Here is a 27,150-nt window from a genome sequence, read left to right on the forward strand (position 1 = left end):
GTCCTCAGCAGTTCTAACAAATCCTGAGTTTAGCACTTAGACCACAGGTCTGGCACTAGCAACCAACACTGAAATTTTCTCCAGATGGCAGGCAGCTATAAACAGTCATTTTAAATTTCTTAGGAAGCTCCAGAATACCCACTGAAGTGTAGGGAATTTACAGTGCCAACTTAAGTTGGCTTGTACAAGGTAACCCCCAGGTTAAGAACGCCTAGTTTGCAGATGATCCATAATTAAGAACAGAGACTATTGTAGCAAAATTTGAGTTAAATACCTAACAAGTTAAATACACAATGGTTCGAGTTCATTACACAATACTACTTATACAGTATATGATAATACTGTTCCAACTTACATACAAATTCGACTTAAGGACAGACCTTGGGAACGGAACTCGTTCTTAAACTGGGAACTACCTGTAGTTTGTGCCCGTTAAGTTTGGGCTCATCAAGATAGGTGACAGTGCACAGAGGAATTTTGCAGAAGATGCTTTCGACCTTGGAGTCAGCTTTGAAAGTATCAGTGATCAGTACTACAATCAAGCATAAGAGTTAAGGGGACAGATTCTACTGAACAGTCAAATTCCTGTTCCAAAGTTACATTAACTTTGTGTCCAGGCAATACAGACTCAGACAGGATGAAGGTGCTGGCTGGGGAATTCTGGGAACTGAAATCTACATATCTTCAAGCTGCCAAGGTTGAGAAACACTGATCTAGGTGGCTCAAGCCGCAGTGCCAAGCTAGGTACAGAAATATTGCGGGATGTTTCTGAAACGAACACTTCTTTTTCTACAGTACGCACTTGTCCCAAGATGCACCTGAACCTGGAGAATGGGCAAGTCAATGTCCGGGCAATTGAACGGGTGCCCGTTGAAGGCACCTGGCTGGAGTATCGCTGCAACCCTGGCTTTTACCTAGTGGGCAGTCCCCACAGCAATTGCACCAAGGTGGGCCGCTGGAGCTCCGCCAAACCTGTCTGCGAGTGTAAGTCACAAGGCAGGAGAGCAGAGCTGGGGGACCCCAGGCCCAGGGAAGGTTTATTGGGAGCAGAAGGTTCTCACTTAAAAAAAAAAATAGTACTGTTAACTTCAGAAATTCTGGGAGAAAAATAATATTTGGGATAGATGGATTTAGATCAGTGTTTTTCCAAACTCGCCATGTGTGGCCTTCAACTCATCTTTAACACATCTTAAAGATGCCAAGTTTGGAAAACACTGATTTAGGTTGAGTTTGTAGCAGCCATAGCTGATGCCTTTTTTTGTACACTCTAGCTCTCTTTGCATTCTTTCGTTGGAATATTGTTCTTGGAACTCCAGGTTAGCTTATGACTGTTAGTACTCCCCTAGTAAACTGAATGAGAGTACCCCAGCATCCCCACTAGTGGTGGCACTGATGGCAAAATCAGTCAGAATAAAATAAGGTCACAACAAACCCTAGAACTGCCCCCTTATTTATTTAAACAGTTTCCATACTGCCTTTCTCTGGGCATGAATTCAGAGTGACTTCTCTAAGAGCACATCAAGCGACAAATGAAAGAGATGCCATGCAAAATTACAGCTGAATCTATTAACATCAAAGAAAACATCAGCTGGGAAGGAAAAAAATCTCTAAAATAACACAGCCAAGAAAGCAATCAATTAAAAGCCTTCTGTAACAATTGGGTCTTTCCCAAAGGTCTAAAACTGTGTTTCTCAACCTCAACAACTTTAAGCTGTGTGGACTTCAACTCCCAGAATTCCCCAGCCAGCCATGCTGGCTGGGGAATTCTGGGATTTGAAGTCCACTCATTTTAAAGTTGCTGAGGTTGAGAAAGACTGGTCTAAAAGAAGGAAGCTAGAATGGGGAATCTTTTTTAAGCTTGTGGGCTGCATCCCGCTGCTGAGCAGGATACACACATACCCTTAACAAGTGGGTGGAATCAGGGAGCAGAATGGCCCCTCACCTCTCATCTATACATGCTTTCAAACTCATTGATTCCTATACATTCCTGTATAACATACATGCATATATGTACACACACTCCTCTGTATTTTCCTTTAACCACCCACTCTCAGACCCATGCATGCCAACTCATCTCATGCCATTGTTAACGTAACAAAAAGTCTTTTGATGGACTTCAGTGGAAGGCTTTTTCCAAGGCTGATCATACTGAGGATGATAAATGATGAAATAAAGTACATTTATCTGCTTCTCCCCATAAAATATATCAAAGTGCTTTACAATCAGGTTTAAAAAGAGTAATAAAACATTTATAACAGTTAATAAAAAACACATATATTAACATGGAAGAGAGAGTATATTAAAAAAAAATTGCCCCAGCTACTTATACAGGAAAGGCCAAGGTTAGTCGTCCCAAAGCTAGGCTCAAAACCAGATTGAAACAGATCCTTCCAGGAATGTCTGGTAGCCAACAGGACTACCAGATCTGGGCTGCAAAAATCCAGATAACCATGAGATGACAGCAAAGTTCCTTGTGCTTTTTTGCTGCCATTGGCCATACACATATTTGCAACCCAGATCCCTGGAATTGGGACTTACTTAACTGTTAAAATTTTACTGGATATGTCTATTTATGGAATCAATTTTGGGGATCCTAAATGTTTATAAGCAGCTTTATTGGTGGTATTGATAAAATAATGAGGTTTCTACCATCACCCCCCACTTGCAAATCATTTAATTTGGCATGTAAAAGAGTATATTCTTGTAATATACTGTACCAACGTACTCTTTTGGGAGGGATGAAAATACCTTCCCAGATCTTTCTTGGGTCTCATCACTTCCTCTTCCTGTTTCTTTGCACAGTGTGGCGTCCTCCTGTTTCCCGGTCTGGATCAGGTGAGTTGATTTCTATTTGCCTACCATCCTTTCCTTCACGTGTCCACAAAGCTTTCTCACCTTCACCCCTCTGTGTTCCTGAATCTTGGCCTTGTCTTGTGTATTTCTTGAAGGTCTTCCACTCTGGCAGCCTGTTCCAGCTGATGCTAGTAGGTGACAAGGCTTTGTTCTCTTTGAGATCCTGATCCCAGTAGTTAATCTCATTCTTTGACAACAGCACCATTAACGTGTCAGAGATAGGTGTGTCAGCATCACATCAGAGAACATACACTTTTGAATTCTTCTCTAATCCTGGGCCTACATCTCCGCGCTACTGACACTTAGCTTAGAGTTTTTGTGAGACCAGGTTAGAGTGGCAGGTTAGTACAGTGACAAGAGATACTCAGCAAGTATTGATGATAAGTAGGCAGGTCAGCATGGGCTTTGGAAGAAATTGGGAGTTGCAATGTTTGATGTTCTTGCCACTCTATGCAGTATTTTTTTAAAAAAAAACCTTCTCCATCAAATTAGTACATTTCCTCACACAATGTACTTCTATCTTGTACTTCAATTTGTTCACCCTCATTCATGCCAAAACTGAAACTCAAATTAGTCGTCAGAAAACAGGTTGAGTTGTAAGCTCTCTATTAATAATAATAATAATAATAATAAATTATATTATTATTATTATTATTATTATTATTATTATTATTAAGTAAATGTGTATGCCTGACTCTCAACGACTCTGGGCAGCTCACAACAATCAACCGAAGAAATTACAATCAAATCAACAAAAAATAAAATATAAAGATAAAAGATGGCACTTGCAATGAAGTGAGGGGTTTCACTTTCCCACGCCAAAGGCCTGGGTGAAGAGCCAAAGGTATAACCCATATCTTTGGATCATTTCCTGAAGTGGTTTCATGTTGATGTTAAATATTATGGGGAACAAAATGGAATCTTTCAAAACCTATTAGGCACAGCAAGAATCCCATAGGCCCAACTAAACCAAGAGAACCAGATTCCCTGAAAATTGTTCCTCCCAAACTCAACTAGACAATTCAAGGAGACCAGGATTCTCCATTTTATCTATACTTCCTTTCAAGCGCCTAGGACCCTTGCAACTTCTTTTTGATTCCTACAGCAATCCTGTAAGGGACAATAATAGGCTGAAATGACCTGTTTTCTTTGGGATGTTTTTAGCATTCAGAAGAAGAACCACAGACACTCTTTCTTGGGCCTTTAATGCATCTCAGCTCTCGCTTTAAGAGCTTTGTCCATTTTGCTGAAAGGGGGCACACCTGCCCAGAATTCTTGATCATGGGTTCTTTCTGCTGCAACGTTGTTGTGTGTGGTCAGAGCCTCTGTAGGGATCTTTCTGCATGCACATTTTGTCCCTCAGTCAAGTTTGAACTTGGTTGCAAGGAGGCCATTTCTCTCTCTCTCTCTTTCATCCAGATTTTATTTTTTAAAGCTATTAAAAGGGAGATCCGCTTCAACCCCAGGTTGAAACTTTCCGGCTTGGCTCTCTGATAGGTAGTGTTTGCAGGCTTCCCCTCAGCTGCCAGGAAATGTCTTGGGAAACTACAGATTGTTCTGCTTCTCGTTGTGAGTCATGAGCTAGGAGGCCCTGGGGACCTGGGATTATGGGATGCTGCTTTCTACTTTTGTCACTTTTTGGCCACTTTTGTCTCATGTGCCTGGAAGAGATTTTTCAAAGTCTCAGGCAGAATTGGGCCTTTTCAGTCTTTCTGATGGGAGACATCAGAAGCTGAACACGGGACCCTCTTTCTGTCTTTAAAGCTTGGGTTCTCCTCAACTCTGCAGCTTTGGCCATATTGGTTGGGGATTATGAGAATTGAAGTCCAGCATAGTGGTGGGCTTCAGGGTGGAAAATTAGTATCAGCTCTCTCGGGTGAAATGGACATTGCTGGGAGCCATACAGTGCTGAATGTGGTCTGAATAAAAAGGTGTACAAAAGATGCATTTTCTAGGAAGACAAAAGTTCTGGAATCTAAGAGTCTGTTTTTCCCCATTTACACTCTATTCCAGTGTTTCTCAACCTTGGCAACTTTAAGGCATGTGGACTTCAACTCCCAGAATTCCCCAGCCAGCAGGCTGGCTGGGGAATTCTGGGAGTTGAAGTCCACATGCCTTAAAGTTGCCAAGGTTGAGAAACACTGCTGTATTGACTTATAGGGGCAGTGCTGTAAACTCCGAGGAAGCTGTCTCATCCCAGATCAGAACATGCATGCCTATAGCTGAGGACCATCTTTACTGACAAGGCACAGCTCTCCCCCATTCTGAGCCCTCCTTGGGGCTTGAGCCCAAGATCTTTCATGGGAAAAATGTTGTTTTATCCCCAGGCTACAAGCCTTTCCTCCAGCCAGTTACACTTTATGCACAAATTAGGAACTACATCTTTATTCATATTTTATAGTTTCTTGCCTTGATCTTTGGTCCTGTACATAAGGTTTTTTTTCTCTTCTGTATCAGTTCTTTCATCCATCTCTCCTTGCAAGAGACTTTTTCCATGTTTAATTTATTTAGCTACTTCATTTAGAAGTCATGAACCCTTGTCATAAAGAACATTGAATGGGGCATATCATACAGGATTCTATTTTGATAGTAGATCTGGGGTGTTACTGGTGCTTTCTGTAAAGCAAGCCACAGATTTTATCCCCATGTTGTTGATACTTAAGCTGAGGAAATAGAGGCTCATCTGAGGCCACCTGAATAAGTGAAGCAAAAATATAATTAGGGACTTCTCTGCTGATAACTTAAAAACATATGAGGCAAAACTTGCTTCTGTCCATGCACACTCCTCTAAGAGAGTCACATATCAGTAGTAAAGCACTAGTGCTGTTGGCTCTAAATTAAACAAGAAAACATTCCTGCATTTATATTAATGTTGTTGTTGCTGTTATTATTATCATCAGCCAAAATCAATTCACTGCAACATGAAGTCCTTTTCACTGAAGGTTATGGACCATGATCTACCACACTGATCCAGTGCAAGTTGGGAGATAGATGTTTTTCAGCTTCCTTATCACACCCACTCATCCATATACATATGTACAGAGACAGAGTGGGGACCCTACTTGCTTCTTATTTCTTTTTTGCAAATGCCAGGTTTCATTTGGGAAATGGTAGATAATGGCTGCATGTCATTTTGCTGTGCTTTCTTAGGTCAATGGTACAAAATATTTCATAATTACCTATGGAAGTGAAACAAGAGCTGCCAAATGTGTGGACAGAGAGAGACAGATAGACAGGACCTGGGTTATGGAAGTCTGGGTTCATATCTTCACTAAACCATGAAGCTCAATGAGTATCTTTGGGACAAGTCACTCTCTCACAACTCAATAGGATTGCTGTCAAAATAACATGGAGGAACCCCTTACATATCTGTTATCTTGAGTTTTCTAAGATGATAACAAATGTTCCTCTAAATTTTCAGTATGTTTCTTGTGCTGAGTACCTGCCTCCTAACTCCACCTCTCTCTTTATCTGCTGTTAGATTACTGAAACCTTTGGTCTGTGCATTTGTAATGCTTGCTACCTAGGAATGCTGCCAAAATCGTTCCTCAGAAGTGAATAATTCTGGCCTGGGCCATAAATTATAAGACTATACATTCTGTGGAACTGGCCATCATGTTGTGGTTCTCCACTGTCCTACTCTTGTTCCTTACAGCTGCTAGCAGGTGTGTGGAGAAACAGAAGCTGTCTCTGATGCTTAATGGCATGAATGATTCTATGTCTTGCAGCTAGGCCAGGGATTAATCTAACCGAGAGAAACTAACTTGAGTCCCTGCAGATTCATGGCAGCAAATGTGATGCTTCTCAAGCTTCTAAGAGCACTTCTGTATCACTGCTTTTTCCATTCCTTAACCATTCGGATCCAACATACTGGTGTAGGCAGTATCTGTTTCTAGTATATTGCCATCATGTTGTGATTCTCTACTGTCCTACACATGTTCCTCATAGCTGGTATACTGGATTCAGATCCAAGCTTGCAAGAGCCCATGGTTGTTCCTGGTATGGAATTTCGAACACCTGAGCTAATTAGTATCCAACTTGTTTTGCAGCAAGACAAAAAATAATAAAACTATATGGATGCCTAACTGAAGCCTAGTGTGAGGGCATGAAGCACTCAGGGAGGGGGAAGTGCCAAAAAGCCAGTCCCCCCACTATGAAACTGGCCTAGTATGACACTGGCCCACATCAGTTCCCCCCAGTATGAAACTGGCCCACACCCAAGCCCCAAAAGAGCTCCAATGTCTCAAATGATAAAGTAGAAATTTTGCTATTTGAGATTTGGGGTAGTTGAGCTAGAAGAAAATTGACCTGGATGTTCAGCTAGGATGGAAGCTCAGAGATATGGGGCTCACATATGTGGAAAGCACCAGGTGGGCTGTGTGAAGGCTGTCTTGACTAGTTAGGCAGCCAAAAAGTTGACCTCACCATTTGCAGGGCAGCTTGTTCAAAAGTATTGGAGTCTGAAATCATTCGATGAGGTAACTTCCCCTTGGGACTTTAAAGGACACCGTGGACAAGTGCTTTTCACAGAGGCGTAACTAAGTACTGCTTTGTTTTGTTCTACATGCTGAGGATTGAATGGCTTCCTTCTTTCCCCCAGCACACGTGTGCACATGGCATAGGAGCCAGACTTGGGGTTTCTTCAAAGGCAGGCGTCTCTTGCAGATGGCAGCAGTTGGCCAACCTTGTTTAGGCTTGGAACTAAGCAGGATGGGCCTGATAGTACTTGAACGGGAGATCACCAGGTAATTCCAATCTCTTCCAAATTGTTGCCAAGAACATACCAGGGATATATCCACATCCACTTGAAGGAACTTAACTTTAAGTAGGAAACAGGATTGTCACATTGCAACCCAAGCACAAGACACATTAAATCACCCAACTGCTGTTGGAGATGAGGCAGCCACAGTAGCTCCCTGTTCCTTTGGGGCTTAGTCACCCTTTTTCCTCACAAGACTCCACGTTAGTTGCCTAACAGAGGCAGAATGGACCTCCAGACCAGGGAAGAAACTGATAGGAGGACACCCTCCGCCTCATCTCTCATGCCATTGGTAGCTACGGGCTTAGGGTCCAGGTTGGAAGATGGTAGCCTGAACACAGGAAAAGAGCATTCCCTAGAAAAAGTAGGACAGCTATTTTATTACTGGGGAGGAGAAATGCCAAGCAAAGTTTAGAACGAACATTCATCCTTCCTCATCCTTGTACTCTCCAGATGGGAATTTGCAGAGTTAAAATCTTGTCACATCTGGGGGGCACCAGGTCACAAGAGGCTGCTCTAGAGTAGGCTTCTGTTGCCAGGCCCAAATCTACTGGCGGCAGTGGGATATGGTTGCCTAGCAACCATCACATTCCCCATCCACCAGTCCTGCCCCTCAGAGCAGCTACTGCTGAAGGCCAGCTGTTTGAATGGAGGGATGGAGGAACAGCTGGCAAATATCTTTTGATAAATCTTCCGCTGATACAGTTCAGAATATGCATAGGACTTCCTGTATTGTTAATACTGTTGCACATACAGTTTTCTTCTGTTATAGTTTGAGGTAATACCTTTAACAAGATATAGCCAAGATATGTGGGATCCCCAAATATTCCATTTATAGCCTTGACACCTCGCTCTGTGAGTTGGAACAGGCTGCTTGTTGTGTCCCCGCCCCCCACCCCCCCACCCCCGGTATATAGGCAACAGGTTTGCCCCCTTGCCATTTTGGGAAAATGTCCTACTGATAACTCCCGGAGATAATAGGTGCTATAATTTGTTCTTTCCTACCAAAAGCCTGAGAGCCCAAATTCCAAATTTTGATATAAAGCCATGATGAGAATCAAGAAGCTACAACAAGGAGATTGGACCCAGGAGTGCAACAGGGCTACATTCCTAGGTTGCTAACTTTTGCTTTTCCGGTTGTTTTTTCTCTTCCTCATGCCCTTTCTTATTAAGCCGCTGTTTCCCTACAGGGGTGAACTCTGGAGAGGGGCTGCAGGGAGGTCTTTTATTTCTTTCTGTTTCCGTTCCTTTTCCAGCCACCTCCGCATGTGTCTCTTTGCCAGGGAAATGTCAGCAACCAGCAGGGAGAGGAATTGGTGATATACACTTCCTCCTCCCCATTTCCCAGAGCTGGGAAAAGAGTCAAGGACTTTACAGTGCACCCCCCCCCACCAAAAACCCACAAGTACCACTATTCTAATCAATTTGGCCCCTCTTTCAGCAAATCTAGGAATTCTGCCTCCCAGTGTCTCTGTGCTAGGCCAGATATCCATACCCTCTGCCCCCCCAAACATGGAGCAGAACTGATACACCACAACGGTGTTTACTTCTTGTGATGTGCCCCTACTTATCTGCTGACAAAATAACCTAAAAGATTTTTTTTTTCCTTCTGGCCACTAGGTTAGGGCTACCTGATCTGGGCCGCAAACATCCAGGCATCCACTAGACAGCAGCAAAGAGATAGGAAAAGGTGTAACTTGGCTGCTGTCTATTGGTTGTGTGGACTTATGCAGCCCAGATTTGGTGGCCCTGATATATTGGACAGGCTCCCTCTGCATGCCATTGCTGCTTGCTCAATGGCTGCGATTGGCTGATCCGTGAATTGCTGATTGCTGCTCGCCATTTCCATGGCATCCTTGCCTCAGTTTTATCACCACCACTCAGTGCTTCCCGTCTGGTATGCTTTGATGAATCCCACTGCTTTCCTTCCCCTCCATGCCTGCTTTGCACCCTTACCTCCACCCTTTCTCTGTCAGCTCTTTTGTGTTGCGCTGTGTGCTTCTGTAAAGCCTCTTTGCTTTCCCTTACTACCCGCTTTCCCCACCTCTTTGACTCCCATCCGGCATTGTCTCTCTTTTTATCTGCTTTTCTTGTCCAGCCTTTGCTTGTTAACTGCTTCACTCACTTTCCTCTTTCTGTGTTCCTCACGTTAACTGCATTTCTGTTCTTCTCATCTGTCTTCATTAGTCCACCTCCCTCCTCAGCTGTTCTGTTTCGCCATCCTTCCCCACATCTAATTTCCACAATGTCTTTCCTCAAGCCTCACTATACACTTTTCCATCCTTCTACCAATTATTCTCTCCCTTTTCTCTGCTCTTTCTCTTCTGCTCATCCTTCATATCATTTCTTCATTCTTTAACTGCCCCCTTTTCCAGAGTCCTCCATTTATCTTCCTTCCATCTTCCATCTTCGAGCACACCAGCAAGTATGACTGACAGGGAAGCATGCTGGTAGCCAAAGTGGAAGGCCATGTATTTTACTCCAACTTTCTTTAAATACATGTTTCCCCTCTTTAATCATCCTTCCAACTTCTTTATCACCTCCCCCTCTGCATAGCTTTTCTTTATCCAAGCTTCTATCGTCTGTGCCTTTAGGTCTCCAACTTGTACCGGACATTCCTTTGGCTTTCCATCTGTTTCTGGTCTTCTATCATCTTAGTCCAACCCCACCCACACCCACCCCTCTATTTTTCTCTCCAAACTCTCATCCTTCCTTGCTCTGACTTCCATCTCTTTACCTCCCAATCCCCATTCTTGTCTTTCTATTATTCGTTCTCCACGTATTTCCAGAACACTCCAGACATCTCTCTTCCTTCATCATTCCTTGTTGCCTCCTGTCGGTCCACTTCCCCTTTTCTGGTTCACACTTAACCCGGCTGCTGAATTTCCATTTCACAGGATACTTTGAATCATTAGCTAAGTGGGCTGCATTCACATGACCCCAACCCCCTGCCCCTGCCCCCAGTAATAACGTTTAACCAAACTTAGCCTGCTGGGCAGTCCCAGCTATTAGTTCTTGAATGGATTTGGCTGGGTGAACCTGGCCCATCTGCCTAACCCATTCCTTTTGCTTCTTCCAGTTCTCCATCACTTCTTTTGGTTTGTTTTTTTTTTAAACTGATCTCATCCCTGTTCCCTGTTCGCTCAGGTCTGTCTCGCCTGGGTTCTTATCTTAGTCCTCTTTCCTATCGCTCCTCGGCTCCATTTCTCCCTTGCCTTCTCCATCATCTCTGCCCTTTCTCGCCACTTCTCATCCATTTGCGCTTTACGCTTCTCCCATCATCACAGATGGTCTCCTAACCGACTTTTCTTCCTCTCCCTCTCTAGCATTCACCTGCCCTTTTCTTAGCGCCCTTTTTGCCTTTCTCCACCAGCCCCTAGTGGTCTCCGCATCCCCTCCCTCTCCTTTCTTCTCCATCATCTCCGCTTTCCTTTGCCGCCTCGCTCGCCCGCTCGCTCGCCCGTCCGCCGCCCCTGCGACGAGGCGGTGCGGTGGGCTTATTGCAATTCCCCCCGCGCCCTGGACGGCGGCGTTCCGCGCCGGCTCCGCGCTGACATCAGCCCCCGCCCCCTCCCCTCCCCTCCCCTCCCCTCCTCTTGGCTGGCTGGCTCGCCTGCCCGCCCGCTCGCTCGCTCGCTCACTGCAGCACCGACGCCGGGCAGCGCCATGGAGGAGCCGGCTCTGGCGCCCTCGCCGCCGCCGCCGCCGCGCAGTGCAGCCGCCGCGCGCCCTCGCCGCCGCCGTCCCTGACCTCCGGCCGGCACCATGGCCTTGCCCGGCCCGCGCCCCGGCGGGGGCCCCCAGGCGGCCTTGCTGGTGCTCACGGGCTGGCTCTTGCTCTCTCCTCCGCTGGGCGCAGGCAAGAAGAGGCTGCACATCGGGGCCCTTTTCCCCATGACCGGCGGCTGGCCGGGGGGCCAAGCCTGCCTGCCCTCCGCCCAGATGGCCCTCGAGGACGTCAACAGCCGAAGGGACATTCTGCCCGACTACGAGCTGCGCCTCGACCACCGCGACAGCGAGGTGAGCAGAGCCCCACGCCCCACCTCCCCCGCCCGCCCAGGTGGGGACAGGTGGGCTTCCGCAGGGGGAGGGAAGTGAGACGGCCCTTGGTTGCCGCGGGGAAGCCCCCCCCCATTGACCGGAGGGAGGGATAATCTGTTCGACTCGAAAGGGGTGGGGGAAATCAAATTGGGAGAGGAGGATGTTGTGCCTTATAGCCAAGATAGTCCTGTGTGCAGAGGGATGGTTGAGCATATTGGACAATCCTGGCACAAATCCTGCACATCCCCAGATCATGCAGGGACCCATCTGTAAATGGAGACCAAAGCGGCTTAGAAGGATGTTTTAAAAGGTGTCAGTCTACACAACTAGGGTACTCCTGGGGGAGAGGTTCATAGAAGGATGGAAAGACAAGGCAACCTTGAAAGTAGAAATGTGGAAGAGTCTTTATGGGGGGGGGGAGGTGAAGGTTCAACTCTTAGGGCAATATCCTTGCCAGGAAAGATCCATGAGAAGGCTAAGACATGAAGGAGAAGGAAACGGCAGGACTAGGTTAGCACCCAAGGGTTTCAAGCTATATGAGGGGTAGAAAATGTGAGCATAAGCCACAGAAGTCCCTCTTTTCTCACCCAACTTTCATCATGTTCCTTTTGGGCCAGAGCATCCCTTGGTAGGACGCTGTGCAACCCGCTCATGTCTGTGGAAGAGTTGGAGAAATGGTGAAGCTTGGGCTGTTCCAGGGAGCTTCAAGCCGAATGAGTTATGGGGAGCATAGGGGTAATACCACAGATAATGATCAGGGGATTTGGGGAAAGAATGACCTGGAAGATGGGGAGGCCGAGGGCTCCCACAGGGTGCTGTGGTCCAACATATCAGCAAGGTAAACAGATGGAGAAAGGGTAGGACTGGAGCAGTGACATTGGTGCACTGACTGGAGGCAAAGTTTGGAGAGCATGTTCAGAAATGGGGCTGATAAGAAGGGGCTGGTGCTGGAGGTGTGAGAGAAAGAGTCATATGGAGATTCCAAACACGAGAGTGACTCATATAACAGTTTGCTAGGGTTCCCATGTAGAGATGTGCTGGAGGAAGATGCATGTTTCTAATGTGAGGAGGAGGAGGAGGAGGAGGAGGAGGAGCAGGAGCAGCAGCAGCAGCAGCAGCAGCAGCAGCAGCAGCAGCAGCAGCAGCAGCAGCAGCAGCAGCAGCGAAAAATATTAACAATTAGACCTCTAAAAGGAATGGGGGCTGGGAAGTCCATTTTAGGGAGCCCTAGACTTAAATACTAAGCAGGCTTGGGAGTGATTTGTACTTGGATAAGAGACCACCAGGGAATTCTTGGCTTTAGGCTAGACTGGAAAATTTAAAAAAGATCCCAGCCAGAGCAGTGGAAAACCTGTCCGGGCAGCTGCCAAGAAAACTGCATGAATGCATGCATGTGGTCACCTGTAACACCAGGACTCAAGCTCAGCTTGAAGAAAACTTTCATGGAGCTTATAGGACTGCAGGCCCTGTTGTCAGCGTGGCAGTTTCCTCCTGGTAATATACAACAGTTGGTAATTTGGTGGTAGTTTTCATAGGACGTTTTTTCTAGGTATGGCTCTTAGATGGGAGGTCAGTATGCCAATCTGCTGAAAGGTTGATTGAGGTAGCATCACAGATGTTATAATGAGCTGGATATCTCCACTAGAGTACCAGCCATGTGGATAAACAGGGGTAAGAGCTATGGATCTGATAGAGGGTTGTTCTAGAGTTATAGGCATGGATGGATTCTGGTGCAAGTTCATTAGGAGGAATGTAGAGAGGAGCAATCAGCACCTTTTCAGCCAATGATGGTGTGAAATTCCCTGTCTTCAGAGCACCAGTTCCTGTCCGAACCAAAATCAGTCAAAGTCAGTTGCAAACAGGGTTGGATAGCAAAGATACCCTAAGCCAGATCTGTCTCTTGAAATGTAAATATCTTGTCAACCACCTTCTCCCCTTCCCAACCTTTCATTTTTTAATTCATGTGTTTCACTCAAGAAAGACTGTGTAGAAGACCGTGCAGAGGATAAGCACGGCATTTCCAGGGACCTAACTTTGGTCATGCCCAATTGTTTTGTATGCTTTCATTGCACACTCACGTGCTGTGTTCATTGTCCATTTATGTCTGCATGCACCATTTCTGACTTGTACATTCTTGAGTCTTTCTATATGCGCTCATTGCTCTCCAGTACATGTTGGACAACTCAGCTTGTCTGTTAAGTTCTTATTCAATCCTTTGTGCTTTTGTTTTTATCTCTACATCTGTTTTTATGTTTACCCTGATAATCAAACTCAGATGATTAGATGAGCTCTTGTGCACTGAGCATCAAAATGTGCCACGAATAATGAATGGGAAGAGAAATCAGGGGTGATGTTGTAAAACTGTTGCCCACATGGTTTAAGCCTTCTGGAGCACTCTTCAGGCTAAGTACCAACTGGGAACAAGCCATGCCTCTCACCCCTAACTGGAGCAGACTCCTGGCTTTCACCATGAGTACTATAAAGGCCATTACGGTATAGGTCTTCATTTCACACGTTGCCACAATTAAACCATGTTTTCCTTCCCAACACTGGGAAATGAACCAAACTCTTTCTGTTCTTTCTTGGGGCTTCACTGAGATATTTATCTTTTCATGGCCAGTGGGCCTAGGTGTGCATGTGGATTGCCGGCCTGACCCTGGACCTGTTGATGTGGCCTTGATCCACGTATGTGGGCATGATCTCCAAAAACACCCATGTTGCAGACTTCCTCATTTGCTGCAACTGCTTGTCTTAAAGGCTTGTGCTGATTTTGGCAACCTGAGTCAGGCCACATGCCCATTCCTCCGAATCCCTCCCCGCGCATGACCTCTCCACACTCATGCGGAGATCCCTGTAGCCCTTTCCTTTGCCCAGCTGCCCACAGCTGTATACATCAGCCCTTCCCTACTCCATCCCATCCCCAACTTCATCCCCATTCCCACCTTTTCCTTGAGCGCAAAGCAATATGGCCCAGTTGTCCACCATCCTGCCCCGTTCCCTTGCATGGAATTCCTGCAAACTTTTTTCCCATTCTCTAGTTCCCTCCAACCCTACGAAGCCAGCCTCTGCTCACATCCATTGCTCTACCCATCAGTCTGTCTGGTTGTCTGTCCCTTCTCCCACACACATCTCCCCTCCCTGCCCTGCCGGTTCCTTTTTCTCTCTCCCTCCTCCTCTTCTGCTCTCCTGTGCTTCCCAGTCAACCCCCCCATGGCGTTCCCTTTGTTCCCTCCCTATCGAAGCCCGCTCCCTGGTGCTGACAGGTTGCCGTGGCAGCGCCTGCCTGAGGTTTCCATGGAAACTGATCCTCTTTCTTGGGGCGGCGATGCCCTGAATAATTCATCATCCCCTTGCGGTGGAGGCTCACAGCCAGGAGCAGGATGGGCCACATGGTGTGTATATGTGTGTGTGTGTGTGTAGGAAAAAAAATAGTGGGGGATCCTGGGTGACACATTTGTTCGGAGAGAGAGAGACACGGCAGGGCAGAGGTCAGGTGGAGTGTGCAGAGTTAGGGAACAGCTGTACGTAGGCATTAGTTGCATGCTCAACCCTGTTGAAGGATGGAGAAACTTTGGATGGCCAGGATGACATTTACAGCAACATTTTTGCCTGTCCAGAGGGCACAGTGGATGAAGTGACGGTGCAGGATGGGCAGGGCCGGAGCTTTGTGGAGGAGTTGGATTTTTTTTTTTCATTTGCTTTTCGGTTACGCTCTGCCTGCAGTTGGGTGTTTCCCATCTCCACATTTTAGGAAACTGCCGCCATTTTTTAGCAGCTGTGATCACAGGTGGCTGTGAGGAATCACAAAAAAGAGTTTCGGGGCTGCATACAGCCCTAGTTCTCAGGTTGCCCACCCTGCCCTAGAGGGAGCTGAAGTGTTCATCAGCCAACTTGGCCTCCACACCGTATTGTCTATTAATCGGAAAGCCCCCAGATCACTGGAAGTTGAGAAAATGGCCTGGAAAAAGGCGGTGCAGGAAGGCAGTGCAACATTTAGGAACTGTTGCCCAGAAAGTGACAGGGACCTGCCCACATAGTCACCAGCATCATTTTATCTCTACCTGTACTCACCATCAGCCCGAGAAGCTTAGCTGTGTTGTCTCCTGTTACGCCTTAGTAGTGGAAATGTAGGGGAAAGAGTGGTGGATTGGGTGAACACCTTTGGTCTGCTTCTCCATGGTGAAAATTCATCCATCATGACTATTCTGGGTTGGCTTTTTCCCAAGTTTCTTTCTGCATGTTGGCACAGAAGTGGATTGAAGTTGTTTCTGAATCCAGGAAGGGCGGGACCAAATCTCTTTGGTTGTCCTGCCCACTTCCATTCAAGCCTAGTTCATATTCCAGGGTTGGCGTCTTTTTTAACTTGTAAACAAAATTCCAATGAATTACTGACTCCTCGCTACTCAGAAGCCTCCTAGCCATGTTTTCCTCATCCTAGGCATTTTCCAGTCATGTAGACATGAATTCCCAGAATTCTCAGCAGTGGATATACTGGTTGGAAATTCTGAGACTTGAAATTCATGTTTCTGGGAGGTACCCAGCTTGGTGAAGATTGTCCTAATTTAGTACCTTCATTGCTCGGGGGCCAGGGGAATAAGGAGCAGTAATGTGTCTGTGGTAAGCTGACTTTTCGGAAAAGCCATTTCCTTCCTCATGCAGCCCCAGTGCAATCCAAGAACTCTGGTCTATCAGTAGTAGCATCATTCCTGGGCCTTGGCAGAGCAGTTGGCAAGTACATGATATTAATGTTTTTATGGAGCAAGGATCACAGGAGGACAGTGGTCCATCTGTTGCCAAGTTCACTGGCAAACCAGGAGCTCTACGCTTTTCTCTGTCTAACTTAACAAATTACATTCTTTTTCCTCACTTTATCACAAAAGACTTTTCCACCCCTTCTACCTGAATTTCCGTGGCCATTTAACTTTCTATTACTAATTTTGTCCAAATGTTAATCTTCCATGTCTCTTCTAGTCCGTCTAGTTTGCAACTTGTTTGGGCTCAGACTCCATGGATGCCTTTTACGTACAGCATCTTGCCTATCATTTGATATGAGAATAAATGATTAGGAACAGTTCCCTGGGTTTGACCTGAATTCTGAAAGAGGTCCATGCAGGGCCTTGTGCAGGTTGGTGAGATTCTTGGTGTTGAGGTTTATCCTCTATCTGTTCCCCACCACCTACAGTGTGAACCTGGTGTGGCAACCAAATTTCTCTATGAGCTCCTGTACAATGACCCCATCAAGATCATCCTTATGCCTGGCTGCAGCAGTGTTTCCACCTTGGTGGCCGAGGCTGCACGCATGTGGAATCTCATTGTGGTAAGCAGCTGTCATTGTTGTATATGTGGATGTTATGGGAGAAGCCAACACTAATTCAGACCTTCCAAGTTGAAATTTTCAGCCTGAAACACGTGAGGAAAATGCTTCAAAGTGTTTCTTAACACTTAAGACAGTGTTAAGAGGAAGGGACTTTGAATCTTTTTAAAGTACCTTTCTCTTAACATTGTCTTAGCATAGACCCCATCTTTCCCCATGAATCTGTGAATGGAGGAAGGTAAAATAAGTTGGAAGACTCCAAAACCTTGACAGAAGCATCTCTAGAAGGGACCACAGGGACAAATGTCTTTGGTGTTAAGCACACATATCTATGTGGTTGTGTGAAGGGGCAGAAGGGAAGTCTTCATCTCAAAGTTGGCTAAGGAATATATGGGTGTCTCAGCCTTTCTGTCTTTAATCGTTTTTCCATCTTCTTCTTTTCAGTTGTCCTATGGCTCCAGCTCGCCAGCCCTTTCCAACCGCCAGCGTTTCCCCACTTTTTTCCGCACGCACCCATCAGCCACACTGCACAATCCCACCCGTGTGCAGCTCTTCAAGAAATGGAGCTGGACTAAGATTGCTACCATACAACAGACCACAGAGGTGTTTACATCGGTATGGAACCCAAACCTGAGCTTAGATCCTAGTTTAATTTTTCAGCCATTCTGTAACCTCCAGCAGGTTCCAGAACACTGACCTTTAAACCTAACCCTGACTGTAATTCCTGGTTCCCATCCTAATCACATCAGTATAATAAATTGTCCTCGCAGACTGTATGTACAAACCCCATTGTTTCTACCAGAGATTCAGGACTGGCCTGATTTCCAAAGAAACCAAGTACAATTCATTGATTAATTACTGCAGTTATATTCCATCTTGTCTTATCACCGCTCAAGATAATGTACATAGGGTTCTCTCATTTTATTGCTGCAGCAACAGCCCTGTGAGGTAGGTTAGGCTAAGGGAGAATGCCTGGCCCCATGAGAGAGTGGGGACTTGAAGGTATATCTCAGTCCAAGACTAATAATCACTACACTGCCTGTGTTCATAAATCTCTTCTAAAACTACTTTATTCTAACTGCTTTCCAGAATTTCAAATGATCACTCCATCACCAGCTACCTGATTCTTTTAACCACAGATGCAGGGGATTAAAACTGAGGCATTCTTTATGCAGAATATTTGTTCTGGCAATGGACTGTGCCTTTTTCTTACACAAAATCTGCTCCATGCCCCCAGTACTGTAATCAACAGTGGGGGGAAGCTGGTTTAGTCTTGATAGCCATTATGCCCTTGAAAGTGCCTCTTTACATTTTCCCCTCTCAGTGAATGATGACTTAATTTCAATAGAGGAAATTAAAAAATAGTCTGGAGACATAGTTGCAGTGAAGACAAAATCTTTGTTGCATCCTTGACATTATGCCAATCCTCGTTGGCCAGAGGATATGCACAACGATACTTCACATTTATGCAATGGTCTTTAAAATATCTTGGCAGCAGCCTTCCCTTCATAAAAGCCCTGATTCTGTCATAATTGCCATTCTGCTAGTCACCAATAAAATTAGCAACATCACTCCTATTTCAGGGCATGCTTTTATTACCATCTAATTGTGGAGTTGCTTTAAGTCCTTCTTTGAGCAACAGAATCTACCCCCAGCCAGTCTGATACAATCCTCAACTTCCTCAGTATCTCCACATACTATTTCACAAAAGTCCAAACATACAAACAAAAAAACTTCTCACATTCCTAGCCCTTGTGGTCCCAAAAGACGACTTTAAAATGGGCAGGCAGTGTTTGGTGAAATCTGAAAAGAACGAATCTTGAAGAACCGTCTAATGGACCAGAAAGGATTTTCCTTAGCAGTCCTTTCTTATTCTCCTGGTTTTGGGCCTTGTTCTTTTTCATATTTTGCTGTATCTCAGCTGATACTCCCACTTGTTACTATTTACCACTTGAATCCATACTAAAACATTTCAAATTTGTATAAATGCAGCCTAACTCATGTTATCTATGGTAATTGCTTCCATTTATATACATTATTTTCATTAGATTTGAGTTTCCTAATGTATACTAATAGAGTTTATCTACCAGAAATAACCTTGCAAATCTCAAACTTCAGCAGGCTACTGAATATCCATGTGTGTGTCTCTCCCAGCACAAAGACCTTATCCCTGACTTGAATGTGTAAGCTTAAGATTAAGGTCTTCCTCCTTGATTGTCTCTGAAGGAAAACCCAGCTGAAGTTTAATGCCCTCTCTCAACTTGATGGCACCTCTCTAACTATTATAATCCTAATCTGCCTTTGGGTATGGCATGACATGTCCTCCAGTATTAGCAATCATCTCTTTATCCTACACACAAATGGACATTTAAAATTCTTGTATGTCTCAGTCTTGAATATCCTTAGAAACTCAAAGTTTTCCTTCAGAATGTCGGGACTTACTGAAAATTGACATGACAGGAATTATTGAAAATGGGTTCAATCCAGTGTATGATCTGTGGACAAAAAGAAATACTGACTGAATGAGGATTACACACACGTACACACAGAGTCCCCTGTCTCCCAGAAAATTTGCTCTGGATGTTTGGGACTGTCCAGAAATGTGGGGGGTGGCCTGCAGTTGGAAGGGGAAATGGCAAAAATTATCCCCTCTCTATTCTGCTGGCAGGAGCATCCTGAGCAAAGCTTCATTCAGGAGGCTCCTACCTGTAATATAAAAGCTGAAAGAATTCTATATTTATTAAACAGACTATATGGTATAATACAGAGAGCCAGTTTGACATAGTGGTTAAGACATCAGGCTAGAAACCAGGAGTCTGTGAGTTCTAGTCCTGCCATAGCCACGAAACCAGCTGGGGGACTTGGGGCAAGTCTCTCTCTCTCAGCCTTAGGAAGAAGAAGGAGGCAATGGCAAACCACTTTCAAATAAAACTTTGCTAAGAAAACTGCAGGGTCTAGTCCAGGCAGTTGCCCGGAGTCAAAAAGGCACCCCATATATATGGTGTAATAGCAAGAATGACACTGTAATTCTTCCTCAATTGAATTTTATGGCCTGACGTTAGACAGATGAGAGGGGATGGAATGGGTTGGGTTGGGTTGGAAAGAAGGAGGAAATGACAAGAGAAGAAGTAATGATTCTCTTGATATGTTTCTAGACTGTTCTCTCTAGCAGAAAATATATTTCCAGGTCCTTTTTCCCTTATTGAATTTTAATAAATGTCAACTGAGATCTCAGCTGAGGGCTATTTGTCTCAAAGATGTCCTAAGAACAATTACAGCTTCCACTTTCAGACAAGGAAAAAAAAATAACACAAATAGCTCCAAGAAAGAAGAGGAATATTTTCACCAGCTGTGTTCCAACGTCCATCACACTTATGCAAATGTGAAACCCCAGAATTATTTTTATGTGACCCATGACAGGCAAGTAGACTGCAGGCCTCCATCTCTCACGGTGGTACATTTCCACTAGCACCACCAGGGCTGAGCGATTTTCCTTCTGCCCAAACTTGTTCTGAATCTTTGTCTAATCCTGGTTCATTATCAGAGAAATTAAGAAATTGTGGGTGATCAAAACAGCTCTAATTAATGCAGAATGTGACTGGTACGAGCAGTGTCTCATGATATTTGCCCACTGTTGGGTGGTATTGTTATTGTTATCATTGTTGTTATTATACCAGAGACACAGTGGAACGCAGAGATCAGCGCAATTAGAACCACAGTATGGGTTACATTTTTCACATCTTTGAAAAAATATTTTGAAAGAAAGCAGCTGATGGACCCTGATCTCAAACTTTCTCCTAATTCCAACTGGGGCTCTTAGGCCCCTGATTCCAGCGATTGTGAAAGTAACCATCTTAAGCGTGCTTGAGTTCATGCCAGATACGCAAGAATCCAGCTAGCCTTAGTTAGTTGCACTCACCTTTTCCTCCATATACCCCAGTTCTATTTTGCTTCCTGTCTGCGGTTTGCTTCCTCCTTGGTTTCCCTCCTTTAATCAGTAGCATCCAGCTATGCAAAAGTTCTGTTTACTCATGAAAAGTAGTCCTTTACTTAAAAATAGATTGCTTCTCATTGGGTCAAAGAGCTTCAACAGGGAAGGAGCGTAGAAAAGGAAAACGCCCTTTGTGTCTGTTTTTCCTGAACAGAAAGACAGATGTATGTGCATCAGAAAACGTGCTTAACTTGAATGTTGAATTTGATAAAAGAGGCCAAAGTATGTGAAATAATATTTCAAACAATTTATTTTGTATTTGTTCACCATGATAGCAAGAATCAAAGAAACCCTGGGAGCTCTATAGTGCAAAACAAGGGCCTGCTTCTGATATTTGACTAAGTATTCCTGCACGGCCACAGGACTAGTATCTTTTGAGAACGTAGAAACTGAAATTTTGACGTTCTGTTTTCTGCAGGATAACAAATGCTGGAGATTTTATAAGGTTTTATATTGCGATTTTCATGGTTTTTAACTTAACCCTTGAGTATGCACGCAATGACTTTATGCATTGTGCTAAGCAGTTATTTGAATAATCACATTTTTTTGAATAAGGGATAACTGGGCTGGGTTTCTACACCACACTAACCCATAAATCATGGCTTGCAAACCAGAATGACTGGATTCACACAGCATGCTGAACTGTGCTGTGATTTGTTTGGGTTTGGCTTAGTTAGTATGATGTGCAAACTCAGAATATATATTCCCCTATCTTAATGTAGCTTCTGAAGTAAATCTTTGTTCAGCTTCTCATTTCTTCATGATTATGATGCCTCCTTCTGTCTTCCCACAGACTTTGGATGATCTGGAAGAGCGAGTCAAAGAGGCTGGCATTGAAATAACTTTTCGCCAGAGCTTCTTCTCTGATCCTGCTGTGCCCGTCAAGAATCTCAAGGTGATCAGAGTGTGCCTGACTTTGAGCAGTCATGGGATAGGCATCTTTTGACAGGTTGAGACCCAGGATACTTTCAAGCAGCCTTCCCCAACCTACCATCTTTGACATGTGTAGGGATTAAGCTTCCAGAACAGCCAGAGAGTATGTTAGGGAGGATTGCCCTTCTTGCCCAATCTGCAGCTCCAAGATTGCATGGGTGAAATTTGACAGCAAAATAATAGACTTTTGGCAGAGTTGTCATAAGGCATTTTTCCTGCAAAGAGCTACATGGATACACTAAGCCTTTAAAAAAGAATTTCCTACAAAACATGGGCCAAACATATTTGACCTGTTCCCCTGTAACAGGTCAATATTGGGGCTAAAAAGAGGATAATTCTACACAGGTAAATTACTCTAGCGAATAAATGGTTATTATATGTAGACTTGTTCTTTAGAAATGAACCCGTTTATTCATGAACTTTATATGATTAATTATGTGCCATTAAATTGGTATCGACTCTTAGCAAACACACAGACAAACCTTCTTCAGGATGATCTGTCATCAACCTGGCCCATCAAGTTTCCAACAAGGGACCCATTGCTGCTGTAATTGAGTCCATCCACCTTGTTGCTGGTCATCTCTTTTCTTCCACCTTTCCCAGCATTATAGACTTATCAAGGGAGCTGAGTCTTTATACAGTGTGTTCAAAATATGATAATTTCAATCTGGTCATTTATCCCTTGAGTGAGAACTCTGTGTTAATTTGTCAAATGTTCCATTTGTTTGTTTTCTTGGCTATCCGTGATAATTGCAGGAATCTTCTCCAACACCAGAGTACAAAATCATCAGTACACTTTCTATATTTTACCTCTTCAGAGTCCAAATTTTGCTACCCTAGAAATATCACAGGGAAAACCATTGCCTGCATAATTCTGATCTTTGTAGGTAAAATTTGGACTCTGAAGAGGTAAAATATAGAAAGTGTACTGATGATTTTGTACTCTGGTGTTGGAGAAGATTCCTGCAATTATCACGGATTTGATAATTACACCATTTGAATATCTTTTCCATAGATTGCTACTCTCCCAAATGCTAGACTGTGCCTTATTTGTTGATTGCTGGTTCCTTTACTGTTGATTGTCAATCCTGAAAGGTAGAAGGTATCCACTACTTCATTATCAATTCACTGTCATTTCTAAGGCTGCCTGCTGTACCTGTTGCCATTAGTTTGGTCTTCTTTATATTTAAGCCTAGACCCATTTTTTCACTGTGTTTCTTGACTTGCATTGCATTGCAAAATGAGCTTGCAGATCATTTATATTTTCAGCTATCAAATAATGTCATCAGCTTAGTACAGGTTATTGATGTATCTTCCTCCAGTTTTAAAGCCACACTCATGTTCCAATCCTGCTTGCCTCAGTATATATTCTGCATATCGGTTGAATAAATAAGGGGAGAGTATTCAGCCATGTCTCACTCTTTTGCTAACCTGGAGCCAGTCTGTTTTGCCATGTTCCATTCAGATTATGGCTTCTTGACAATGAGAGGTTCTGGGATTCCCATTTTTCTAAGCACATTCCACAGTTTGACATGATTGACATAGTCAAAGCCCTTTCTGTAATCAATAAAGCATATACTGACTTATTTTGGTATTCTTTGGCTTTCTCAGTTATCCAGTATGGATCAGCGATAGTGTCTCATGCTCCTTGGCCTTTTCTAAAGTCAGCATGAACATTTGGCATTTCCCTTTCCATGTAGGGCTCTAATCTGCATTGGATATTCCTAAATATTATTTTGCTGACATATAAAATTGACATTGTGCAATATTTTGCATATTCTGTTAAATCTCCTTTCTTTGTTAGTAGTATGTAGACTGACCTCTTCCAATCTTTTAGCATCTGTATCATTCTCCAAATTTGCTGGCAGAGTTTGGTTAGAACCTTTACTGATTCTTCTTCTGTTGCCTGCCATATTTCTATAGAAGTTCCATCAATTCCTGTAATCTTCCAACTTGGTAAGGACCTGAGTGCTAATCTAACCCCATATTGTAGTACAAGAGGCTCTTGTAAATAGGAAATATCTTCTAAGGTATCTTGGATGTTGACCTCTCTACCGAATTTTAGTATACTCCTTCCATCTCTGTTTGATCTTTGAATCAGCTACTGTCTATCCATTCAACATACCAGTTTGAAGTTGGAATCTCATTCTCAGTTTGGATCTTTTAGAAGATCTTGTTTTTCTCTGTTTGCATCATAAATGTCTTTACAAATGTTGTAATATTGTTTATTATCTCTTCTTAGAGCTGTCTGAAATTCGTTGTTAAATTCCTTCCTAAGATCTTTGGCTTTCTTGGTTTTGATTTCTCAGCAATTTTCACACTTTGCCTTCTTCTGTTTGTTCCAGTTTGCTTTCTTCTTTTCTTGGTCTTTGGCAATCTCTTTTCACATTCATCCATAACAACTTATTGAATTTCATTCCACTCCTCTAATTCCCTATCAAGGAGGTTCAGAACTTCAAAGTGATTCTTATTGTTCTCCTTGAAAATGATGGGTACTATATGTGCTCAAGATCATATCATGCAAATTGGACAGCTTTCTTCTGCCTTAGTTTGACTAGGAATTTGCACATGAGCAGTTTGGGATCTGTTCCAGAGTCAGCCTCTGGCCATGTCTTTGCTGTTATAACTGAGCTCTTCCATCTCCTTGTACCAATAATATAGTCAATTTGATTTCTGTGTGTTCCATCTGGTGATGTCCATGGATACAGGTGTCAGTTTGGTGGTTTGAAGACAGTGTTAGCAAGGAAGAAATAATGGAATTGGCAGAAACTGATAATTCAATCTCCATTTCTGTTGCCCAGACCATTAAGTCCAAGTCCAATTTCTTCCATACTACTTCTGACTTCGGCATTCCAGTCTCCAACCACAAGCAGCACATCTTACTTGTACATTCTGTTGATTTCAGATTGAACTTGACTATTAAACTTGTCAACCTCCTCTTCTGCAACAGTGGCTGGAGTATAAGCTAGGGTGATCATCTTTTTAAAGGATTTTCTGCAAAGTCTAATTAATATTATTTGGTCACTGACCACATTGTACCCAAGTACTACCTTTGTAATATCCTTCCTGACCATGAAAGCAACACTGTTCCTTCTTTGTTTTTCATGCCTGAGTAGTAAACAGCATGGTTTTCTGAAAGTATCCAATTCTAGTTCATTTCAATTTGCTGATGCCTTAGATATCAGTGTGTAGTTGATTCATTTCATATTTCGATGGGTTGAGTTTTCTCATGTTCATGCTTCCTATGTTCCATGTTCCCATAGTAATTCTGTCTTTGTAGCTTCAGATTTTTTTTCCTGGTTGGTCATATCAGCAACTAGACACCCCAAAGGCTTTAAACATGCTGCATCATAAATACTATTGATACTCTTCCCCAGTATCATGTCAAGTGTCATCTGACTTGTGGGGCCCATCATCCAGCACCATGCCGTCAGTCACTTTATCTTGTCTATCTGTATGGTTGTCTTGATAAAATACAGGAGTGGTTTACCACTGCCTTCTGCTTCTGCTGCCTTCTGCTTCTGCTGCCTTCTGAAATGATACTTTTGTCAATGTCATTAAAGCAGTCATCCACTTCTAGCACCGTCCTTTATCACTGCTGCCCAGCTGAAGTGTCTGCATTCTGAGATGACCTTCATGCCTTGTGGGACCCTGTAGAGTCACCTGTTGGGGGGAGATGGGTGGCATACAAATTTAAAAATAAACAAACAAACAAATAAATACTCTAGGCTGCACTCCTGGCACACTTCACTCATCCCTCCCAGAACCCCGCATACCAAGATAAGGCAGCATAGCAAAAATTGGAGTGTGTGTGACATATACATATGCAGTATATAAGATTCTTATGATTTTAACATGTATTAGAATCATCAGAGGAGATGTGAGCGTGTGTGTGTAAATATGTGTGTGTGTGTGTGTGTATGTAGTCAATTCCCTGCATGTGTGTAGTGTAATGTCCTCCTTCACCTATCTAAGAGGCCACAAAACCACACTACTTCCCCATCTGTTGATGTGGCTCTCTGGACTCGTTCCTAATATCCAAGGATTGACCGTAGGTCTTAATGCAGATGTCCGCAAGCAATACTTGGGTATCAAGAGCCAGAGTGCTAGGAGCAGTACAAGCAGCACATTTCCAGCATGGCTCAGGTGTGTGGCTATAGAGGTGAGCTTATGCTTTCAGGAACCTTGCTTACAAAATTGCCATTTAAGAGCACCATCTTGGGCTCAAATAGCACAAGCTCAGATCTGAAGTGCTGGTTTTAATATTGACAGTTCTTTATCGCTCATGGCCATGTTACTGGTGGACTCCCTGCCTGGGTTCGGTGCTTTTTAGTTGGCTTTGGAAACTTAGACATAGGCCGTCGAAGACTGGTTAGATTAGCACAGTGTTTCTCAACCTTGGCCGCTTTAAGGTCTGTGGACTTCAATTCCCAGAATTCCCCAGCCAGCCATGCTGGCTGGGGAATTCTGGGAATTGAAGTCCACAGACCTTAAAGCGGCCAAGGTTGAGAAACACTGGATTAGCAGATAATACAGATGGGGAGAAGGCGCTGAAACTCACTCTGATGGGATACATGCTAACCTGCCCCCTACATTTGTTGGAATCAAATATGTGTTGTTGTTTTTTAACTGATGCAATTTGATTTGGCAAGCTGCAAGTCTGTTTGCTATGATATGTGAAAATAATTTAATACAGGCTGAATCACATTTTCAAGTGCTACTTATCTTTAGATGTTTGGTATTTAAAGTTTGAATGGAATGCCGTGCAACTTATCTTTGAGAGGCCATTGTCCAGAAAAGCTGTGTTTGGGTGTTAAATTAAATGAAACGTAGAATCATAGATTTGGAAATGACCTAAAAAGTCATTAAGTCCAACCCCCTGTGCACTGCAGGATTCACTACACCATCCCTCATAAATTATTATCCAGTCTCTGTTTGAAAACCTCAAGTAAAGGGGAAGAAACAATTTCCTGTAGTAACCTATGCCACTGATTGACCATTCTTACTGTTAATAAGTTCTTCCTAATGAACTGTGAGAGCCAGTTTGGTGTAAGGGTTAAGGCACTAGGCTAGAAACCAGGAAACTGAGTTCTAGTCCCACCTTGGGCACGAAGCCAGCTGGGTGACCTTGGCCCAGTCCCTCTCTCTCCGCCCTAGGAAGGAGGAGGAGGCCAGGGCAAACCATTTCTGAAATCTTGCCAAGAAAACTGCAGAGACCTGTCCAGGCAGTCACCAGGAGTTAAGACTGACTTGAAGGCA

At 43.9% G+C, this 27,150-nt stretch overlaps 1 protein-coding gene across 1 annotated transcript in view; it reads left to right on the top strand.

Annotated features, from left to right (window-relative positions):
• Positions 1–27,150, top strand: part of GABBR1 (gamma-aminobutyric acid type B receptor subunit 1) — a 99,073-nt gene that overhangs the window by 52,167 nt on the left and 19,756 nt on the right. Inside the window, exons 4-9 of the mRNA XM_025166383.2 lie at positions 796–984; positions 2,803–2,835; positions 11,472–11,632; positions 16,836–16,970; positions 17,412–17,582; positions 21,752–21,853. Coding sequence (XP_025022151.2) covers positions 796–984; positions 2,803–2,835; positions 11,472–11,632; positions 16,836–16,970; positions 17,412–17,582; positions 21,752–21,853 — 791 coding nt within the window. The remainder of the gene's footprint in view (positions 1–795; positions 985–2,802; positions 2,836–11,471; positions 11,633–16,835; positions 16,971–17,411; positions 17,583–21,751; positions 21,854–27,150) is intronic.

Source organism: Python bivittatus, unplaced genomic scaffold (genome assembly GCF_059951505.1).
Source record: "Python bivittatus isolate LINGU-HERP-01145 unplaced genomic scaffold, Pbiv_v1 ctg000080_np1212, whole genome shotgun sequence".
Classification (NCBI taxonomy): domain Eukaryota; kingdom Metazoa; phylum Chordata; class Lepidosauria; order Squamata; family Pythonidae; genus Python; species Python bivittatus.